This window comes from Cnephaeus nilssonii (genome assembly GCF_951640355.1).
Source record: "Cnephaeus nilssonii genome assembly, chromosome: 4".
In the NCBI taxonomy this organism is placed as follows: Eukaryota; Metazoa; Chordata; class Mammalia; order Chiroptera; family Vespertilionidae; genus Cnephaeus; species Cnephaeus nilssonii.
In genome coordinates, this window is record NC_137075.1 from 44,685,333 (window position 1) to 44,701,613 (window position 16,281).

General features: G+C 42.6%; 1 protein-coding gene across 23 annotated transcripts in view; it reads left to right on the forward strand.

Annotated features, from left to right (window-relative positions):
- The window catches only part of MGA (MAX dimerization protein MGA), a 111,637-nt gene that overhangs the window by 48,415 nt on the left and 46,941 nt on the right, over positions 1-16,281 (forward strand). For all 23 annotated transcript variants that reach the window (XM_079768165.1, XM_079768161.1, XM_079768162.1 and 20 more), the window contains 5 exons: positions 8,684-9,629; positions 11,533-11,611; positions 11,754-11,849; positions 14,137-14,268; positions 14,475-14,579. In XM_079768165.1, coding sequence (XP_079624291.1) covers positions 8,684-9,629; positions 11,533-11,611; positions 11,754-11,849; positions 14,137-14,268; positions 14,475-14,579 — 1,358 coding nt within the window. The remainder of the gene's footprint in view (positions 1-8,683; positions 9,630-11,532; positions 11,612-11,753; positions 11,850-14,136; positions 14,269-14,474; positions 14,580-16,281) is intronic.

Consider the following 16,281-nt stretch of genomic DNA (forward strand, 5'->3'; position numbering starts at 1 on the left):
GTAGGTTCTTGCTATTCATCACTTTGAATATTTCTTGCCACTCCCGTCTGGCCTGCAGAGTTTCTATTGAGAAATCAGCTGACAGTCATATGGGTTCTCCCTTGTAGGTGATTAACTGTTTTTCTCTTGCTGCTTTTTTTTTTTTTTTAATGAATCTTTATTGTTCAGATTACAATTGTTTCTCCTTTTTCCCCCCATATCTCCCCACCACCCAGTTCCCACCCCCCCTCTGTACTTACCTCCCCCCCGCTGTCCTTATCCATAGGTGTATGATTTTTGTCCAGTCTCTTCCCATACTCCCCACACAGACACCCCTTTCCCCCTGAGAATTATCAATCCACTCCCATTCTATGCCTCTGATTCTATTAAGTTCACCAGTTTATTCTGTTCCTCAGATTTTTAATTCACTTGACTTTTAGATTCACTTGTTGATAGATATGTATTTGTTGTTCATAATTTTTATCTTCTTCTTTTTCCTCTTTTTAAAGAATACCTTTCAGCATTTCATATAATACTGGTTTGGTGATGATGAACTCCTTTAGCTTTTTCTTATCTGTGAAGCTCTTTATCTGCCCTTCAATTCTGAATGATAACTTTGCTGGGTAGAGTAGTCTTGGTTGTAGGTTCCTGCTATTCATCACTTTGAATATTTCTTGGCACTCCCGTCTGGCCTGCATGGTTTCTGTTGAGAAATTAGCTGATAATCGTATGGGAGCTCCCTTGTAGGTAACTAACTGTTTTTCTCTTGCTGCTTGTAAGATTCTCTCTTTGTCTTTTGCCCTTGGCATTTTAATTATGATGTGTCTTGGTGTGGTCCTCTTTGGATTCCTTTTGTTTGGGGTTCTGTGCGCTTCCTGGACTTGTAAGTCTATTTCTTTCATCAGGTGGGGGAAGTTTTCATTCATTATTTCTTTAAATAGGTTTTCAGCATCTTGCTCTCTCTCTTCTTCTGGTACCCCCATAATTCTGATGTTGGTTTGCTTGAAGTTGTCCCAGAGGCTTCTTACACTATCTTCAACTTTCTGAATTCTTTTCTCTTCATGCTTCTCTGGAGGAGTGTCCTTGGCCTCTTTGTATTCCAAATCTTTGAGTTGATTCTTGCGATCCTCTAGTCTGCTGTTGGGTCTCTGTATAATATTTTTTATCTCAGTCAGTGTATGTTTAATTTCTAGTTGGTCCTTTTTCATATCCTCGAGGGTCTCATTGAATTTATCGGCCTTTTCCATGAAATTCTTGAAAAACCTTATAACCGTGGTTTTGAACTCTATGTCCAGTCGCTTGTTCTCCTCCATTTCTTTGGTTTGTGATCTGTTTCCTTGCCTCCTCATTTTCTCTGCTTCCCTGAATTGGTAGGGTAGTTTTCTGTACTAGATGTCCTATTGGTTCAATGGGTCAGCCTCCCAGTTACTTGAGGTGGACACTCTTGGTGTACCCTTGTGTACTGTGTGTCCCCCAGCAGGAGCTACAGCAAGAACTAGTTTTCTCCTCCTTTGCTTGGGTGGTTTTGGAGCAGTCTGACTGGAGCTGCAGTTAATTTGGTTGAGCTGCCACAGAACAGGCCATTTATATGCAAAAGCTGCTGTGTGGAGCCTGGGCGGGTTTGTAGAATGTGCGGGGCGGGGTCTCAGGGCGGGGCGGGGTCTCAGGGTGTCACTAGGCTAGGGCATGGCCAATGGTGATGGCTGGTGTCAGCAGTCTCTGCCTTTCCACGTTTCCAAGTCCCTGTGCCCGGCGCTCCAGCGCAGTAAAACAATGATTGCTGGGCACACCTCTGCAAAAAAGTCACTCTCACTTTCCGACCCGATGGCCGAGAGTCCAGCTTCTCCCTGTAGGTGTCTGGGTCCCCTGCGTGTCCCCAGAAACTGGATTTCAGAGTGATCGGGAGCTTGTCTCCCTTTGGGTTGAAGAAAAGCCGCGCACCCAGTCGCCCGCCGCCAGCCCGATTCGCGCGCCTCCGTACCTCAGCTTTTCAGCGTTTGTGCTCCTTTCTCTCCTTAGTAGTAAATCTTCCACTCAGCCAGCTTTCCCGTGGTTCTGGGTGGTAGACGTTTTGTCTTTTAGTTGTATTTTTGAAATTGTTGTGTGAGGCAGCAGATTAGTTGTTTAACTATGCCGCCATCTTGGTTCCTCCTCTTGCTGCTTTTAATGTTCTCTCTTTGTCTTTTGCTCTTGGCATTTTAATTATGATGTGTCTTGGTGTGGTCCTCTTTGGATTCCTTTTGTTTGGGGTTCTGTGCACTTCCTGGACTTGTAAGTCTATTTTTTTCACCAGGTGGGGGAAGTTTTCAGTCATTATTTCTTCAAGTAGGTTTTCAGTATCTTGCTCTCTCTCTTCTTCTGGCACCCCCATAATTCTGATGTTGGTACACTTGAAGTTGTCCCAGAGGCTTTTCATACTATCTTCAAATTTTTGGATTCTTTTTTCTTTTTGCTTATTTGTATTTCAAATCTTTGACTTGATTCTTGTGATCCTGTAGTTTGCTGTTGGGTCTCTGTATAATATTTTTATTTCAGTCAGTGTATGTTTAATTTCTAGTTGGTCCTTTTTCATATCCTTGAGGGTCTCGTTAAATTTATTGGCCTTTTTTGCCCTGGCCGGTTTGGCTCAGTGGATAGAGCGTCGGCCTGCGGACTCAAGGGTCCCGGGTTCGATTCCGGTCAAGGGCATGTACCTTGGTTGCGGGCACATCCCCAGTAGGGGGTGTGCAGGAGGCAGCTGATGGATGTTTCTCTCTCATCGATGTTTCTGGCTCTCTATCCTTCTCCCTTTCTCTCTGTAAAAAATCAATAAAATATATTAAAAAAAAACCAACAGAAATAAATTAAAAAAAATTTATTGGCCTTTTCTAGGAAATTCTTGAAAAACCTTATAACCATGGTTTTGAACTCTATATCCAGTCGTTTGTTTTCCTCCATTTCTTTTGTTTGTGATCTGTTTCTTTGTCTCCGCATTTTCGCTGCTTCCCTGAGTTGGTAGGGTGGCTTTGTGTGCTAGGTGTCCTATATGGCCCAGTGGGTCGGCCTCCCAGTTACCTGAGGTGGACACTCTTGGTGCACCCCTTTGTGGACTGTGTGTACAGCCTTGTTGTAGTTAAGTCTTGATTGTTGTTAGTATCACTGTGAGGAATTGACCTCCAGGCCAATTGGCTGTGAGGACCTGCTGTGTCTATAATGGAAGAACTGCTGTGCTGGAGTCACGCTTATGGGGCAGGACTTTTTTCAGTGGGGCTTTGGTGCTCACTGAGTCTGCCTCTTGAATGTGTCACTTATGGATGTGAGTAGTTGAAATCTGGTGTCATCTCACACTGACCACTAGATACACTAGCTTCTGGATCTCCATTGGAGTGCAGGTCAGCTACTGTCTGAGGCCCCCCAGCAGGAGCTACAGCAAGAACTACAGTTTTCTCCTCTTTGCTTGGGGTTGGAAGTTTTGGAGCTGTCTGACTAGAGCTGCAGTTTGTTAGGTTAAGCTGCAATAGGGCAGGCCATTTATATGCAAAAGTCGCTGCGTGGAGCTTGGGTGGGTTTGTAGATTGTGCGGGGCGGGGTCTCAGGGAGTCACTAGGCTAGGGCGTGGCAAACGGGTTTGGCTGCCAGTCAGCTATCTCCGTGTTTCCAAGTCCCCCTGTCCCGCGCCCCAGCGCAGTAAACAATGATTGCTGCGCGCACTTCTGCAAGTAAGCTGCCCTCACTTTCCGACTCGATGGCAGACAGTCCAGCTTCTCCCCTTAGGAGTTTGGGTCCCCAGCGCCTCCGCAGAAACTGGAGTTCAGAGTAATCTGGAGCTTGTCTTTCTTCAGGTTGAAAAAAACACCCAGTCGCCCGCCGCCAGCCCGATTCGCGCACCTCCGTATCTCAGCTTTTCAGCGCTTGTGCACGTCTCAATGCTCTTTTCTCTTTCCTTCTAGTTGTAGAACTTCCACTCAGCCAGCTTTCCCGTGGTTCTGGGTGATAGACGTTTTGTCTTTTAGTTGTAGTTTTGAAATTGTTGTGCGAGGCAGCAGTTTAGGTGTTTACCTATGCCGCCATCTTGGTTTTTCCCTGTTGTTCTCATTGTTGATCCTCCAGTGTAATGTCATTTTTTCCTCCGTTGCTTATAAGGTTTTTCTCTTGGTCTTTAATTTTCAGCAGCCTTACCTTTATGTGCCTACGTATAGCTTTCTTTGTATTTGTTCCCATTGGTGTTTGCTAAACTTATTGAATATGTGGATTAATGTCTTTAACTTTTGGAATATGTTGATTCATTTTCTTTTCAAATGGTCCTTCTTTTTCCTTCCTTCCATTTTATTCCTTGTCAGATAATTTGTTGTTGTCCCACAGGTCTCTGACACACTTTCTTTTCCCCCGCCCTCTATTTTTCTGTTTAGGTCAGTGATGGGCAACCTTTTGAGTTTGGTGTGCCAGACTTCGCCAAAAAACTGAGCATAACTCAGGTAGTGTGTCACTTTGAGGAAAAAATATTATTTCGCAAATGTTTCATCCTCAGGAGCAGCAAATGTTTCATCCTCGGCATGCAGCCGCCTCAACGCGTGTCATAGGTTCGCCATCACTGGTTTAGGTGATTCACTTTATTAAATTTTAGCTCACCTCACATTTGAGATGTTTAGGATGGGATTGGGCTTGGGATCTAAGCACTAAGAGACTACAAATTCTCTATTTTCAGGCCAACCTTGCTGCATCACTTCTGCTTATTTGTCAGAGGTCCCCTGGAGGAAAATTGGTGGGAATAGGACTAGTATTCTTTTTGGGGGTCCTCCAGATTCTAGTGTGCTCATCCTCAGGCATGAAAAGAGACTGGGTTCTCTATGTCCCAACAAAGATCCTTTGCCTATAGTTGCCTTTTTCTCTCTTCACCTGTGCTTCAAGCAGTGTAAATGCTACTCAGTGTTGAAAGCATTAGCAATCTGTCACCTAGAGAAGGCTGGTTCATCTCTGAAATTCAGTTCATTTAGACTTATTTGTGTCCAGAGGTCTTCAATGGCTTTAAAAGAAAATTGGATTTTTAATTTGTCTAGTGTTTTCTCATTGTTATGGAAGAAGTGATGATCTTTGTGATCGTAAACATTTTAACTTGAAGTGAAAGTCTTCTATTGCCCTAACCGGTTTGGCTCAGTGGATAGAGCGTCTGCCTGCGGACTGAAGGGTCCCAGGTTCAATTCCGGTCAAGGGCATGTACCTTGGTTGCGGGCACATCCCCAGTAGGGGATGTGCAGGCAGCGGCTGATCAATGTTTCTTACTCTGTAACCCTCTCCCTTCCTCTCTGTAAAAACAATCAATAAAATATATTATTAAAAAAAGAAAAGTCTTCTATTGAAGGATTTTCAAGTAAGGTCAAGATCTTAAGTTGTACAAGGAACAAGTAACTACACAGTAATGTAAATGATTGCTTGTGCATATTTGAGATAAATGAAAGTTTTACAAAGACAGTGACTTTAATTGAGTTAGTGAATAATTCGAACACATCCTTAAGATACATTGGTACAGTTTATATGCTTTTAATGGTTAATTGGGAGGAAAGGGGAAACTTAAAAAAATGTTTGTGTTTTTTGAAGACTTATATAAACTCAATCAACATGGGTCATATGTACTTGCCTTCAACTACCTTTTTATTTTGGAAGAATTCATGTTAGACTTTTTATACTGAAAATGAGTTTTTCAACTTTAAAACCACTTAGCAATAACATTGTGAATATACTAAAAAGGTACTGCTGGGATGTACATTTTTAAATGGTAAGAGTGTTGTATTTTATGTTACGAATTTTGTCTTAATTTTTAAAAAGGAAAAATCAAGCAGGCTGTTTGTAAAGCCCTTCCTGATATTTAGCGCAATTCTTAATTGCAGTTGACGTTTGTTTGCTTTTATTGGCAACTAGTGACTGGTGCACGAAATTCTTGCACATTAAAAGGGGATTAATTAGAGGAAACATTTTACTATTGCTGTTTGCCCTTTCTCTATAATAGAAGTATCAGAGATGAAAAAAAAATTAATAAAATGTATATGAAATCTTCCTCCTGTCAGAGTCTGGGCACACCACGGGACCCAGAGTCAAGTTCCTGCCCACCCACGTGTGTCTCAAAATTGCGCGAGACCCAGACCCGGTCGGCCCCCCTACCCCCCGTTGGGCTAGATCCAGACCCAGCCAGTCCCACCCTTGTCAAGCCCTGCTGGGCAGGGGGCGCAGCCTCAGGTCCCGGCCCGGCACTGGGAGGGGGGCGCGCAGCCTCAGGTCTCCCGTCAAGCCCTGCTGGGTGGGGGGTGCGGCCTGAGGTCCCCCAGCCCAGCACTGGGGCGGGGGGGCACACCTTGAGGTCCCCTGTCAAGCCCCGCCAGGTGGGGAGCGTGGCCTCAGGTACCCCATCAAGCTCCGCCAGGTAGGGGGAGCAGCCTGAGGTCCCCCAGCCCAGCACGGGGTGGGGGCCGCACCTTTAGGTCCCCTCTCAAGCCCCGCCAGTCCCCTAGCCCGGTGCTGGGGCTGGGGCTGGGGTGCGGCCTCAGGTCCCCCATCAAGCCCTGCCGGGCAGGGGTGTGGCCTAAGTTCCCCTGTCAAGTTCTGCCAGGTGGGTGGTGTGACCTGAGGTCCCCTGGCCTGGGGCCAGGGTGTGGGGCGCAGTCTGAGGTCCTTGCTGATTGCTTGTTAAGGCTCATTACGGGAACTCAGCCTCCACTGTGGGTGCAGCCATCTTGTGTTATGGAAACACCCCCCCTCCCCCGCCTCCACTGTGGGCACTGCCATCTTTGTGGCAGAATGATGGTCAATTTGCATATTCCTTTATTATATAGGATTGTTAATCACTGAAGCTCTCTTGGGTTTGATTTTGGTTCAGTGCCAGTTGACTTTCAAAATTGAGTGTATCTGAAAAATACTATCCTATGTAATAAAAGGGTAATTTGCAAATTGACTGAATGGCGGAATGACTGGTTGGTATGACGCGCACTGACCACCAGGGAGCAGACGCTCAATGCTGGAGCTGCCCCCTGATGGTCAGTGCACTCCCACAGGGGGAGCGCTGCTCAGCCACAACCCGGGTTGATGGCTGGTGAGCGCAGCGGCGGTGGCGGGAGCCTCTCCCGCCTCCATAGCAGCACTAAGGTGTCTGACTCATGGCTTAGCCATCAGTTGGACATCCCCCAAGGGCTCCTGGACTGCTAAAGGGCGCAGGCCAGGCTGAGGGGGACACCCCCCCCCCCCCCAGTGCACAAATGTTGTGCACTGGGCCTCTAGTTAGGAAAATAAGTGTTATAACATTTTGATTTAGTGATGAGGGTTGTTTATTAAAACTTTGCTCTTTATGCCGACTGGTATGGCTCGTTGTTGAGCATCTACCCATGAACCATGAGGTCACGGTTTGATTCTTGGTTGGGGCATGTGCCCAGGTTTTATGCCCGGTTTTCGGGGCTTGATTCCCAGTGGAGGCTGTGCAGGTGGAAGCCAATTGATTTTCTTTCATCATTTTTAAAAAAATATATATTTTATTGATTTTTTACAGAGAGGAAAGGAGAGGGATAGAGAGTTAGAAACATCGATGAGAAACATCGATCAGCTGCCTCCTACACACCCCCTAATGGGGATGTGCCCACAACCAAGGTACATGCCCTTGACCGGAATCGAACCTGGGACCTTTCAGTCCGCAGGCCGACGCTCTATCCACTGAGCCAAACCGGTTTCGGCAATTTTCTTTCATCATTGATGTTTGTCTCTCTTCTCTTTGGAACCAATTAAAATATATATATATAAAACAAAACAAATAAAAACTTTACTCGTTATTATATATGCTAGAGGCCCGGTGCACAAAATTCATGCATTGGGGCGGGGGATCCCTCAGCCCGGTCTGTACCCTCTCGCAGTTTGGGAGCCCTCGGCAGATATCCCTCTCATAATCTAGGATCCCTCGCTCTTTACTGCCTGCCTGCTTGCTGCTTCTTATTGCTTGGCTTGCTGCTCCTTAGCACTGTCGTGGAGGTGGGAGAGGCTCCTGCCACCTCTGCTGCACTCGCCAGCTGCCAGCCCGGCTTGTGGCTGAGCAGCGCTCCCCCTGTGGGAGTTCACTGACCACCAGGGGGCAGCTCCTGCATTGAGCAGCTGCCCCCTGGTGGTCAGTGTACGTCATAGCGACTGGTCGTTCCACTGTTCAGTTAATTTGCATATTACCCTTTTATTATATAGGAGTAGAGGCCCAATGCACGAAGATTCGTGCAAGAATGGGCCTTCCTTCCCCTGGCTGCCGACACCACTTTAACTCCGGCCCGGAACTGTCTTTCCACCTTTCCATGCTGCCCAGAGGCCCGGAGCGGCTGGGGCAGTCCAGAATGCCTGCATCGTTGCCATGGCAATGATGTAAGCATCCCACCCCCGGCCGCTCAGCGCCTGTGTATGCAAATCAACCTGCCATCTTTGTTGGGTTGATTTGCATACTCACTCCTGATTGGCTGGTGGGCGTCGCAAAGGTACGGTCAATTTGCATCTTTCTCTTTTATTAGTAGAGACTTTTGTGAGAAATTGACAGAAAATATAAAAGTGTGATGCTGATAAAGTGCTTTTGAGATCCTTATGTTCTACAAAGTGTTTCTCTTACGAAATCTGATGTTACTTGGTTTTCAAAAACCTTTTGTTTCTCTCCTGAGTCTTATTTATGGAGGTCTTATTTATGCCCTTTTTAACCCTCCCCTCCCTGTCTCTCCAGAAATGTTGCCAACAATTTTGAAGACAGTACCCATGTAGCATCACCAGTAGAACCAAATGGAAACTTCAATGTTGTCATTAAAGAGGAACCTCTAGATGATTACGACTATGACCTTGGTGAGTTTCCAGAAGGGGTCACTGTGAAACAAGAAGAGACAGATGAGGAAACAGATGTATACTCAAACAGTGATGATGATCCTATACTAGAGAAACAGCTAAAGAGGCACAATAAAGTTGATAATCTAGAAGTTGACCATCCGTCTTCTAAATGGCTACCAAATAGCCCATCAGGTGTTGCTAAAGCTAATATGTTCAAATTAGACGCTGGAAAGATGCCAGTAGTTTGTCTGGAGCCCTGTGCTGTCACCAAAAGCACAGTGAAGATTTCTGAGCTCCCTGATAATATGCTTTCTACATCTCGGAAGGATAAATCTATGTTGACAGAATTAGACTATTTGCCTACGTACATTGAAAATTCCAATGAGGCTGGCTTCTGCTTAGGCAAGGAATCAGAAAATGGTCTTAGAAAATATTCACCAGATCTCAGAGTGGTACAAAAATATCCTTTACTTAAAGAGCCTCAATGGAAATATCCTGATATTTCTGACTGCATGAATACAGAAAGAATACTTGACAGTTCAAAGAGTCCAGCTGGGGACTCATTTTTAGCAAAAGAGGACTTGGGCAGAAAGAAAACAACTATGCTTAAGATTTCCGCAGCTTCCAAGACTGTGAATACTAATCAGAATGCCCCTACAAATGTCAGTGGAAAAAGAGGAAGGCCACGAAAATTGAAACTCTCTAAGGCAGGGCGACCACCTAAAAACACGGGAAAATCTTTAACGTCTACAAAGAGCATTCCTATGGGCCCTGGGAGTACCTTTCCAGATGTGAAGCCTGATCTGGAAGACGTGGATGGTGTTCTCTTTGTTTCCTTTGAATCGAAGGTAAGATTATTTCAGCATTCTTTCTAAAGCCAAATAATTATTAATGAATTGTATACCTGGCTGATAACCAATTTACAATCTAGTTTTTGTGAATGCATCCATTATGTGAGGAGGGTGTGTGCATGGGGAACTGAGTGTCTCCAAAATGTTTGGTTTAGTTAATAGGTATCACAATATTTTGTGTGAGTGAACTTAACAATTTATGTCTGCCTTTTGAATGTTAGAGGGAAGGCACATGTTGTATGTGGGTGGGTGGGAAGAGATTAGTCAAATAATTTATATGCTTACTAGAGGCCCGGTGCACAAAATTCGTGCACGGCGCAGGGTGGGTGTGTGTCCCCTCAGCCCAGCCTGCACCCTCTCCAATCCAGGACCATCCCTCTCACAATCCGGGACCACTGGCTCCTAACTGCTCACCTGCCTGCCTCCCTGGTCACTCTTAAATGTCTCCCTTGATGGCCTGGTCACCCCTTATTGCGCCCCCCCCGCTGGCCTGGTTGCCCCATGCAGCCCTCTGCTGAGTCGTTTGGTCGTCCCTCACTAGACCCCCTGCCTGTCTGGTCGCCCCACGCAGCCTGTTCAGTCGTTCGTTCAGTTGTTTCGGTTGCGATGGTTGCTTAGGCTTTTATATATTATATAGAGATATGCATAACGCATGGACACAGATAATAGTGTGGTGAAGTCCTGGGGACAGGAGGCTAGTGCGGACTAGAAGAGGTCAATGGGGGGGAAAATGGGACATCTGTAATGCTTTCAACAGTAAAGGTAAAATGCAATTATGTCTGCTTTGATATGAATTCATGATTTTTGTGCAGTGTAGCTGGAACTTAAAAAATCTTCAGATCTTAACTGGAATTTTCATTATTATTGACTTTAAAAAGGCATAAGTACATGAAAAGTTACTTTTTTGGGACACCTTATCCCCTGATTTTTTTTAAAAAATATTTTTTTATTGATTTCAGAGGAAGGGAGACAGAGAAAAATATCAGTGATTAGAGAGAATCATTGATTGGCTGCCTTGTCACACCCTTCTCTGGGGATCAAGCCGCAACCCAGGCATATGCCCTGATCTCCTGGTCCACAGGTCAAAGTTCAACCACGGAGCCAAGCTGGCTGGGCTCCCCAGATTGTTTTTTTCGTGTTTTTTTTTTTTATTGTTGTTAGTCCTTACCTGAGGATATTTTTTCCATTTATTTCTTTTCAAGAGAGAGAGTGGAAGGGAGGAAAAGAGGGGGACTGGAGAGAGAGAGAGAGAGAGAGAGAGAGAGAGAGAAAGAAAGATAGATCAATGTGAGAAAGACACATCCATTGTTGCCTCCCACATGGGCTTCGACCAGGACGGGGATCAAACCTGGAACCCAAGTATGTGCCCTTGACCTGTAATTGAACCTGAGATCCTTCGGTGTCTGGGCCGATGCTCTAACAACTGAGCTATACTGGCCAGGACCATCCCCTGATTTTTATCAGGAACAGCAGAGTGCCATTGGAGAACCAAATATTAATGGTCTTATTAATTATGCTGTTTTACACATCAATGGTTTCTTTATTTTATTCCTGCTTTTTAACTAGATTATTTTTCGTTTAGATTTTTATAGAAGCCAAATCGGTAGTTCTAAATTGGCTACACAGAGGTTGAATTCCTTCTGCTGGTTCTTAAGCTATCTTTATGTAGCCTATCTTTATGTAAACTTTAAGAAATCTTTATGCAAATTGGTATAATATAGTTTAGATCAGTTAGTTGAATATATTCAGATAATTTGCTTTTTTTTGTTCTTCTGATTATTAAAGTGATATAATATAGAACATTTAGAAAATATCAAAACGTTTCAAAACGAAAAATGTTCTCTGGTTTACTTTTAAACTTTTAGAAGTGATATGAGCTACATTTTTGTTTTATATATAGGAAGCTCTAGACATTCATGCAGTTGATGGGACAACAGAAGAGCCCTGTAGTCTTCAGGCATCAACCACAAATGACCCAGGTATTATATAATGATATAAAAAGAGAGATATATTTGGGGTTTAGCTCTCGAAATGTAAGATGCAATGTTCATTTTTCTGTAGTACATACATTTTTCTGTAGTACATACTATTCTACTTCATCATTATTTGTTTTCTGAATAGGTTGCAGAGCAAGAATTTCCCAGTTGGAAAAAGAATTGATCGAAGATTTGAAAGCCTTGAGGCATAAGCAAGTGATACATCCTGGTCTTCAAGAAGGTAATCCTCCTATATAATAAAAGGTTAATATGCAAATTGTCCCCTTGGGAGTTTGACCGACTGGGAGTTCAACTGCTCACTATGATATGTGCTGACCACCAGGGGGCAGTGCGGAAGGAAGGAATGAAGGCCCTGATCGGCCCTGATCGCCGGCCAGCCTAGGGACTCAACCTGTGCATGAATTTTGTGCACTGGGTCTCTAGTATTTTCTAAAAATAAAAAAACGTGTTCTCTTTCTCCTTTCTTTCCACTTGCTTTGCCCTCTTATGCCCTTTCTGTTTTTCCTTCCTCCCTTTTCTGTTTACCTCCTTTCCCCGCATCCTCGATTTCATTTATTTTCAGTGCCTCTCTTAGCTTGCATTTTTCTCTTTTCTCCCTCCTTGATTTCCTAACTTAACATAAAAATATTTCTAGGTCTTTTATATCCTAAGAGAAACCCTATTCTGTAGACACTGTCTCATCTTTGTGAAACATATCTTATACATTAAAAAATGTATCATAAGAAAGTGGTGTTTTCTCTTGGCTTTCTTATAACACAGTATTTTCCTTCCTATGTCTCATCTTTTAAATTTTGGCTGCTGTTTTTTTGTGAGTTTTTTTGGTTGGGGAGGTATCTCTGTTTTGTTGTAATGGAGTATCTTGGCCTTGATTATGTTGTTAAATCCTTTTTCTAAAATAGTGAAATCTATTACACTTATTGCTGTTGTAGTAACTACTGATTTTTCCATTTGTAATGTAAATAAAAGATTGTAAGCTATGTCCCAATTTTTAGTTTCTTATATCTTTAATTTAAGGTATGCTTCTTGGAGTAGTTTATTGAGTTTTTGATTGTTAGTCCATTTTCTTTTCAAAGCACTGTCTGGCTAATTTATATTATATGGTAGATCATTTATTTGAGAGTGTAAGTATTACCTGCAGACAAACAGAATGTTGACATATAAAATAATCATTTTATTTCTAAATCAAATGGTAATATTTGAAGAACTTTTGCTTCACTTGTTTTGACAGTGTGATATTAAAGTGTGAAAATCTCAATGCAAGTGGACTGGGTACTATGGATTTTAATGGACAGTCATATCATGTTAGGCTTGACTGATAATAGCATTTGCTATTGTTTATTGTCAGCTTTCACTTCTGCTATTTTCTCTAAATAATATTCTCTTTCTCCTATCAGTTAACTTACTCTTTAAGTTTATTTCCCATCCCACTTACACTTTTTGTTAGTTATGTAGTCTGATAATGTATAAATATTATAACATTTATATTGTGTTTTTTAACCTAATTTCAACATATGATTTTGTCTTAGCTCTAGAGTTGAATATATCGGTGATCCCTGCCAGTGTTTTGCTCTGGTTTGTTTGCCTGTTATTTCCTTGTTGACTAAGATTTGAGTTTTTTCCTTTCCTTATAGACGTTTGAGTCAAATCTGTAATTTTTTTTCCTTTGTGTAAAGCAGCTTCAAAGTCAAATGCTTATGGAAACTAAGCAGGAAACATAAATAAAGTGAAATTAGCCAGGGTCCTGAGTGCTTAAGGGAAGCCAGTACTGGCAGCCAGGGGAAGGAAGGCCTACTCTTGCACAAATTTCGTGCACTTTGCTTTTCTACTAGCTGAAAAGTTTTATTTAGAAAATGAACACTTAAAAATATTTTTGAGCCAAAACCGGTTTGGCTCAGTGGATAGAGCGTCGGCCTGCGGACTCAAGGGTCCCAGGTTCGATTCCGGTCAAGGGCATGTACCTTGGTTGCGGGCACATCCCCAGTAGGGGGTGTGCAAGAGGCAGCTGATCGATGTTTCTCTCTCATTGATGTTTCTAACTCTCTATCCCTCTCTCTTCCTCTCTGTCAAAAATCAATAAAATATATTTAAAAAAAAAAGTTAGGCCTGGTTTCTCATTAGAGGCTTGACGGGAGGGATTTTTCCAGTTTTCCTGAGATTGTTGGCAGAATTTATATCCTTGCAGTTCTAGCAAAATGGGTGATATATTTATTCTTATATTATTACATATATATATATAATCATGTATATCCCATCCCTTTGGCACATTCCATTGCTTGGAAACAAATCAGAGGCTCTGCCTATACTCAAGGAGGAAGGAGGATTATACAAATATATAATACCAGGAGGTGAGGATCATGGGGTCACCTTAAAGTCTCTTTGCCATTTAAAATTTTTATTTTATCATTTTACTCTGCACTATCCTCTTTATCTTTGTTATTTCTCCCCCCGCCCCCTCACCCAAAGGTTAAAACCCCCCAATATGATTTGTGGTCCTTTTTTTCTTGTAGTGGGCTTAAAATTGAATTCAGTGGATCCTACAATGAGTATTGATCTTAAATACTTGGGAGTACAGCTACCTTTGGCTCCAGCCACTAGCTTTCCTTTCTGGAACCTTACAGGAACCAACCCTGCTTCTCCTGGTGAGTATATCGCATTTATGAAGTCAAACAAATTTGTGAATATAAATGAAAAGCTACCTTTGTTAGAGACAAAGTACGTTTAGGATAGATCTTTTGTCTAGTGGCATAGTCTTAATGATTTATACATTTCATATAAAGTCTTAATAATTAGGTATTAAATATTGACTTACAAGGATTTTTCATCTCTTTTACTTTTTCTTTTATAGATGCTGGATTTCCCTTTGTATCTAGAACAGGAAAGACCAATGACTTCACCAAGATAAAGGGATGGAGGGGAAAGTTTCATGGAGCTTCTGCATCTAGAAATGAAGGTAATCAGCTTTTTAAAAAATTAATGTTCTGAAACATGCAACCACAGCCTTTGTTAAAAGTAAGTCTTGGTTATTTGTCTTCATCTCTTTTCATGCTTTAAAACAAACTGAAAATAATTGTCTTGCTGATATTTGTTTATTCTCCTTGTTCCCATGACTCTGATCCTGGGGACCAGTCCCTAACCACGTCAGGCTTAAATAATTCTTGCAGCCTTTTTAAACTGCTCTTTCTTTCTTTTTTTTAAAAAAAAACATTTTATTGATTTTTTTACAGAGAGGAAGGGAGAGGGATAGAGAGCTAGAAACATCAATGAGAGAGAAACATCGATCAGCTGCCTCTTGCACATCTCCTACTGTGGATGTGCCCGCAACCAAGGTACATGCCCTTGACCGGAATCGAACCTGGGACCCTTTAGTCCGCAGGCCGACGCTCTATCCACTGAGCCAAACCGGTTAGGGCTTAAACTGCTCTTTCTTTCTGTTATTCCCACAGTTACAAAAAACATCATTCTCAAGCATTATTTCAGAACTATATACTTCAGAGTGTATAGTGATTCCTAATAGCATTATACTTCAAAGTAAACTTCTGATCCAAGCATATATACTGTATCCCTATTGATTTTCTTTTCCCAATTCACTTGTTGGCAGTTTACACTCTAACCAGATAAATTTATTTGTTCAAAATAGTTTTTCTCATCTTCGAATCTTTTTATAGTGCTATAATAGTGCTCTCTACTAAATTTGCTTTTTCATTCTTTAAAAATTAAATTTTTTTGGGGGGGGTGGTTCATCCTCACCCAAGGCTATTTTTTCCATTGATGTTTTAGAGAGAAAGGAAGGGAGGTAAGAAAGGGGAGGATAGAGATACAGAGAGAGAGAGATAGGGAGAGAAACATCCATGTGAGAGAGACATATTGATTAGTTGCTTCCTGCATGCAGCCCGACTGGGGTTGGGGATCAAACCTGCAACACAGGTACGAGCCCTTGACCAGGAATCAAACCAGCTACTGCTACTCTTAGGTACTTGGGCTGATGCTGTAAACTTTTTTTTTTTAAATAAATCTTTATTGTTCAGATTATTACAGTTGTTCCTCTTTTTCCCCCTCCATAGCTCCTCTCCACCCGGTTCCCACCCCACCCTCTGCCCTTACCCTCCCTCACTGTCCTCATCCATAGGTGTACGATTTTTGTCCAGTCTCTTCCTGCACCCCCCACACCCCTTTCCCCCAGAGAATTGTCAGTCAGTCCCCTCCCTTTTTATGCCCCTGATTCTATTATATTCACCAGTTTATTCTGTTCATCAGGTTTTTTATTCACTTGATTTTTAGATTCACTTGTTGATAGATATGTATTTGTTGTTCATAATTTTTATCTTTACCTTTTTCTTCTTCTTCCTCTTCCTCTTCTTAGAGAATACCCTTCAGCATTTCATATAATACTGGTTTGGCGGTGATGAACTTCTTTAGCTTTTTCTTATCTGTGAAGCTCTTTATCTGCCCTTCAATTCTGAATGATAGCTTTTCTGGGTAAAGTAATCTTGGTTGTAGGTTCTTGCTATTCATCACTTTGAATATTTCTTGCCACTCCCATCTGGCTTTGATTTCTGTTGAGAAATCAGCTGACAATCGTAGGGGTAATCCCTTGTAGGTAACTAACTGTTTTTCTCTTGCTGCTTTTAATGTACTCTCTTTGTCTTTTGCTC